The sequence below is a fragment of the Priapulus caudatus genome, unplaced genomic scaffold, assembly GCF_000485595.1.
Source record: "Priapulus caudatus unplaced genomic scaffold, Priapulus_caudatus-5.0.1 Scaffold1504, whole genome shotgun sequence".
NCBI classification, from domain to species: Eukaryota; Metazoa; Priapulida; class Priapulimorpha; order Priapulimorphida; family Priapulidae; genus Priapulus; species Priapulus caudatus.
In genome coordinates this window covers 14,911-21,450 of record NW_014578565.1, presented here as the reverse complement: position 1 = coordinate 21,450, position 6,540 = coordinate 14,911, and the positions used below count along the sequence as shown (strand labels likewise).

The window sequence follows — 6,540 nt, the reverse complement described above, 5'->3', positions numbered from 1 at the left end:
CACCCGGCCTTCTCATTCGCAATGAGAAGATCCACTGCACCTACCGGCCGACGGTAGCTTTTCAGCAGACCTCGCTGACCCCGGGGAAATACTCTCCGTTAGAATTCCTCGTCCAATGGCGCAATATCTCCAGTGATTCTCTCCCACTCCGAGCATACACTTTGTGCGTCTTCCCTGCAAATCCCGAATCGATACCTCATACAGTCTCGTCTGGTGCGTTTCTCTCACATTCCGCAGTGTAGTCACTTCCACCGTGTGCTCGTGCTACGAATATGCGTTGGCTTAGCACACGCGTGAGTGAAAAATGCCCCGTGGACCCGTATCCCACAGAACACTCACTCGCCTACCTCCCTTGTTACCAGGCACTGACATCATGTGCAGTAGCGTGTTCCGATCCGTTCCCAGGCCGGCCACGTTTGATGACGCTCGCGTGGGTTCGGCACCTGCACCACCTGGCGCCAACACCACCTCTGGCACCACTACCGCCACCGGCTCTAGCGTCACCTCCGGCACTCATAGCATTGCGGGCGCCTGTCCCACTCCGCGGCCCTCCGCCGTACCCGGCGCCACCCCACATTCCGCTGTCGCGCCCGGCGCCACCACATGCTGTTGCCCCGAATTCGGCGCCACCGACCCCGAAGCCGCGCCCGGCTCTGGGTACGTCCACATACACCATTTGACTGCTCACCGGTGCAGCGCTCAACCCTGCCACGCTCTGCATGCACAACATTGTGTTGTGCCGGGTCCCACCACACTTCATGCACTTCCGTTCTCTAAACTTACACCTGTTAGTGTTAGCAACGTGACCGCTCCCAAGGCACTTGAAACAAGCCCCACTTCTCTCAACCATCATACGTCTCTCTTCTACAGCAGCAGAAACGAAATTTCCGCACCCGACAGTTCTGTGAGGACCACCACAGGCGGCACAATGCAGCCCTGCACCTAGCTGCTGCCGACCGCCATCACCGCCCCCACGCTGACCCCTGGCCGGGCAATCACGCTTGATGTGCTCGGTAGACCCACACGAGAAACACTGCCAGTCCTTCGGGATACTCCGCCCGTTAATGCCAGGCCCCGTCCCCTGCATGTGCGCCGTCACCACCCCCTGGTGCCGCACAGACGACATCAAGTATTCGTACTTCGACTTCTCTTTCCGCAGAAACTCGACAAAATGCGGGTAGGGTTTCTCCTGGTCCTCCGCACTTTTCTCCAGTATGTGACGAGCCCAATCCTCCCTTGCCGACTCCGGGAGCTTTTTCTCGATTTCACCCATCGAGGTGCACGTGCTAATCTCGTCACGCATTCCCAGCGCCTCCAGACTCGCATCCGCTTTCATAACCACATCAACGAATTCGATAAACGCCTTGTGGTTCCCAGCAGCCACAAGTTTGCATGCCTTTATTTCTCCCAGTATCGCCTCAGTAGCCTTTTTCTTGTTGCCGTACTTATCACCAAGTACTTTGATCATTTGATCATAGTCATGACTGTAGGCTTCTACCGCCTTGGCAGCCTCCCCCCTCAGATGCGTGCGCAAGGCATGACTCAGATATTTTCGCGGCCACTGAGCCTCTGCGATCTCCCTCCACGTTCTGATGAACACAGGCCATTCCGTTAAACCGTCCTTCCCCCCGCCGAACGTCGGCAGCTGGAGGGCTTCAATCTTTACGTTACCACCCTCAGGGGCCCTGTTTCCGGTTCGGGCTCCGCCCCCGCCATTAGGCAGCTCTCCCTTCATTGACGATCCCCGTTTTCCCATGAAGATCGCCACCTTGCCATGCAGCTCCCGCATCTTCTCCCGTGCGGCAGCCACCTGCTGATCCTCTTCCACCAGAGGTCGATCAGTAAGTGAGCAGAGTTCGCCGAAGAACAACTGCAGTCTGTCCATATCCTCGTTAACTAAGTCACAGAGGTCTCCGTGTTCAGCTGATTGTCGAGGTTGCCCGCATTGGCTCTGAAGGCCTGCAGTTCCCTCTGCAGTTTCCCCTTCACCGATATCACCAATGCCCCAACCTCAATCCCCCGCTGAGCTTCCTCCACTTGTCCTCGCCGTTCCTCTGCCGCCCGCTTGACCTCCGCAAGCTTCTTCCTTACGCCGCGGATGTTGGTCCGCAGGTCAGCCACCCAGGCTTCAGTTGCGGTGACCCCTATCCGTGACAACCGCAAACTTTCCCCGGCCCAATCCGTGCCACCTATCGGTGGTAACCGCAAACGTTCCCCGGCCCGATCCGTGCCGCGTCACACGCACATAAGAACACAACACACCTCCACGACCTCGAAAGCGCGGTACGGATCGAGAGTGTCACACTCACTCAACGTCCGGCTCGTACCCGAACCCGGTATCAGCACCTTGTTCGTCTACGGGCAACACAACCACGAGCCGCTGCACCGCTCGCCTGACGGCCGTGTACTTCGCACCACCATACGCATCCAGCTTCTCCGATGCCGGAAAGTTCTTGTAGGCCACCGCACAAGTACGAACCCGACCGTCCGAGCCCTTGGTGACGCCACTCACCACGGCCATGTGATAACTCCCACGCACCGCATTCGCGTCGGCCACTAGCACGAGGTCGCCGACCTTGACGTCTCGCTGCGCGTGGTGCCACTTCCTCCTGACTAGCAGGTTCGGCGCCACCTCCTTCGCCCAGCGAGACCAGAACGAGTCCACCGTACGCTGTACTAAGCGTAGCCTATCCTGTGCTGCACCCTGCACGCTGTACGGTCCGGGCGGGGTCTGCGCTGATGCTCTCCCGAGCAACAGATCGTTCGGACAGAGAAACTCATGTTCCCCGTCATCTCGCGGCTTCACTCCCACCGGCCGCTGATTCACCAACTGCATTGCCTCATAAAATACAGTCAGTAGCTCGGAGAAGTTGAGACGGGTATCTCCCACCGCCAGCGTGATTGTGCGCTTCACCCACCCAATCAAACGCTCGGCGGTCCCTTGCCTCCACGGTGAATCACCAGGACCAAACCTCCACGAGAATCCATTTTTGCCCCCAATCTCCTCCAACTCGACCGCGTCAAGCTTCTCCCACACTTGCTCGATTTCTGCAGCCGCACTAGTCAGTTGTGTGCCACCGTCACTGTATATCACCTGCGGCCACCCTCTCACTGCAGCAAACCTCCTCAGGCCCATCAAAAAACTTGACGTTGAGTATCCGTCAATCAGCTCCAAATGCACGGCCTTAGAGAGCAAGCACACAAACAAAACCCCATAGGCCTTACCAGTCGTGCGCTTATTCACTGTCCCCCGAATGCGGAACGGTCCGAATAAGTCCAGACCCATGTGAGCCCACACTGGCGCCGGCTTTAGTAACCCCTCGGGTAGTGGGCCCATCACCTGCTGCACGTGCCGCTTGTCTGTCTTCCTACAGACGACGCACCGTCCGCGCACATTCTTCGCCAATTTTCCTCCCTGCGTTATCCAATAGCGTCGCCGGAACTTCGCCAGTGTGGTGGTGACGCCGCCGTGTCCGGCGCCATGTGCCTCCTCCATTGCCAGCACCGAGAATCTGTGTCGACTTGGCAGTATGGGCGGCAGTTCTTTGGACGATGTGAACTCAACGTGATGCTTCACTCGCTCACCCACCACCCACATACCCCACTGGTCCAACACCGGGCCAAGACGACGGTAGCGCCCGCCGGACCCAGGCTGCACAGACGCCTCTAGTTCATCTTTGATGTCCAGCTGGCACTGCCTGATCCAGTAGACTCGCGCCTTTTCCAGCTCATCACGAGTCGGTACACCGTTGGCGTTTTGCCGTGGTGCGCCAGTTTTTCCCGCAACCGACGTCATCATGACTGAGACCCTCTCCTCCGCCTCCTTGGGTAAGTCACGTGGCGAGCAGCGACTGATAGGCCACGTGTTCACCGGTTGAGACAGAAATTCCGGCCCATTTACCCACTCCCCGCTTCCCGCCAGCTGATCCGGCTCCTTCCCCCGGGTGATCCAATCAGCGATGTTCAATTTTCCCTCTATCCATGCCCACTCAATCAACTGTCCATTTTCACCGACCTTGGACGCCGCCTGAATCTCGCCGACCCTCCTACCCATGTACGGCGAAAATCTTTGCGACGTTTTGTTGAGCATTCCCAACACCGTCTGCGAATCAACCAGCTGTATGATCTCCCGACATTCGATCCTCATCTCAGTCACCTAGAATCTCCGGATTCTCTTTGCAACAACCGCACCATTCAACTCAAGCCGTGGCACGGTAATCCGTTTTACCGGCGCAACTCTCCCCTTGGCCAAAACAAGTGAGCTTTTTGCTCCCCCTCCTTCCAAATCCCAACGCAGATACGCAGCAGCACCATACCCCTTCTCACTGCCATCTGAGAACGTGATCATTATCGGGGCCCCCACAGCGCCTCGTGGCTTCACACATCGACTTATGGCCAGTTCCTCAATCCCGTACATCCCACTAAAAAATTCTTCCCATTTCTGCCGCAGCACCTCCGGCAGCGGGTCATCCCAACCCAGCCGCCAAATCCACGTCTCGCGGAGCAGAAACTTCGCCTTCATCGTAAAAGGCACAAGAAAACCGTACGGATCAAATATACCCATGACCTGCTCCAACACGAGCCGGCGCGTGAGCGTTGCCGGCAACGACGCCCCCAGATCCTGGCACCGGACGTCCGGCTCCATTCTCACGCCCTTTTTCTTCTTCGAGAAATTGATCTTCACCCGGTAGTGAAACTCGTCCGCCACATTGTCCCACAACATACCCAACACCCGCACCGAGTCGCCACCGGACGGAAGTAATGGCACCGACGACCCAGTTCCGTTTCCGCCGGTAAACCTCCAGCCTTTAATCCGGAAGTTGCCTGTTCCCATGACCGTCGACACATCTTCCGCTAACTTTATGCCTCTCGATGCCCCCTCACACGAATCAATCAGGTCGTCCATGTACGTGGAGTCACGTATCATGTCTGCGGCCTCCGGATAACTATCCCTGCACCTTTCCGCCGTCGCATACAATGCCTCTGTTGCGATCGTGCCTGCAGGCTTGTCCCCCATGTTGACCGCCGTGATAGCATACACGCTCGGTTCTGCCGACTCATCACAGACCCTCCACAGGAACCGATGACAATGCTGGTCGTTTCAGCTAAACCACAGAACTATACGGCTAGCCCAAATAGTGGAATTCCGCTCTGTACGAGTTCTAGGAGAATCGATTGTTTATACCGCAAGTCTCCTGCGGCTGGGGTCAAGCCCGCGTAGGGCCTGGAAGCTCAGAGGGGTTTGAGAAAGGCGGGCCCGCGAGGCACGTGTGAATGTGTGCACATCGACGCTGCGTACGTGCCTGCTGCAGGGGCGCATTGATTGAAGTATGGGGGGGGCACGATTGTTTCACGCGTGGTACTGAATCATCTTATCTTAAATGCAATGCTGGACTAAATGAGAGAGCGGGCAGCAAACTCTTTCGGGGGAATTGACAAAAAAAGCTACAATCGGAATGACACACGAGGTGTTGCGCAGGAAAAATTATACTGATGAATTTCATAGGATTCCGTGATTAACGTGTCTATAAATCCTACGGGTCTAACGTAGGCCACTGCGCCGCAGGCAAGCCCGCACACACGCACGCCGCATCGCAGGCACGCAACGCGCGCAGGCACGCACGCACGCGCGCAGCACACTACGCAAGCACGCCGCAGCACACCGGCGACACACAGCACCCCGCAGCACGCACAGTCGTTCACGCGCAGCACGCACGCGGCGCAGCGCACCGCACGCGCGCCTAGGCACACACCGCAAAGGCACGCCTAGCAGGCACAACCGGCACGCACGCACGCGCGCAGGCAGACACCGAAGCCACGCCACAGGCACAACCACGTAAATACGTCGCACGGCGCGGCGCCCGCTTGATTGAAGCAAATACAACACATGCAATGGCTTAATGAAAACACTGACAGCCACACGTACCAGGAATTCTACCGCGGCCCGTGGAACCGGCTGCCGCTAGCGGCAGAGGCGAGCGAGTCGGCAAGGCGCGGAACCCGACCTGGACAATCGATTTCCAGGCGCTTTTGCTTTTGGGGTCGCCCCGATATCGTAATTTATCGGGGACCGTCTTTTTGCGCATTTCGGGGGCGAAATCGCCCGCCGCCCCCGTGTATTTTTTCCCCTGCTAAGGCGTCACATTTCAACATTTTTGACCGTGGCAGTAAAAGAGTGTGTCGTCATGTCAAAAGCAGCTAAGGGAGATGGAGAAGTGGAGGGGCAAGCTCCGGAGAAAGATAGTCCGCTTCGAGAAGTGGTGGAAGATGATTACCTTCCGATAGATCTGCAGTATATCTGCGACGAGCATTGATGATGATGAAGCCTTGGAGTATCAATGAGGCCTCCGCCAGGGGTGGAGGGAGCGGAGGACCCGCAACTGAAGCCTGGGCTGACCTGCGACCAACATCCGCGGCGTAAGGAAGAAGCTTGCGGAGGTCAAGCGGGCGGCAGAGGAACGGCGAGGACAAGTGGAGGAAGCTCACGGGGGATTGAGGTTGGAGCATTGATGATATCGGTGAAGGGGAAACTGCAAGGGA

At 57.5% G+C, this 6,540-nt stretch overlaps 2 protein-coding genes across 2 annotated transcripts; both read right to left on the bottom strand.

Moving 5' to 3' along the window:
- Nucleotides 1-1,896: 1,896 nt before the first annotated feature.
- LOC106816843 lies at nucleotides 1,897-4,147 on the bottom strand. Its single transcript, XM_014821478.1, has 2 exons — nucleotides 2,347-4,147; nucleotides 1,897-2,189 (listed from the first exon to the last, which is right to left on the bottom strand). Exons 1-2 carry the CDS (start codon nucleotides 4,145-4,147, stop codon nucleotides 1,897-1,899), a joined length of 2,094 nt encoding a protein of 697 aa, XP_014676964.1.
- A 9-nt stretch (nucleotides 4,148-4,156) lies between these two features.
- On the bottom strand, nucleotides 4,157-5,017 carry LOC106816842. The gene has a single exon (XM_014821477.1). It carries the CDS (start codon nucleotides 5,015-5,017, stop codon nucleotides 4,157-4,159), a length of 861 nt encoding a protein of 286 aa, XP_014676963.1.
- Between the last annotated feature and the right edge of the window lie 1,523 nt (nucleotides 5,018-6,540).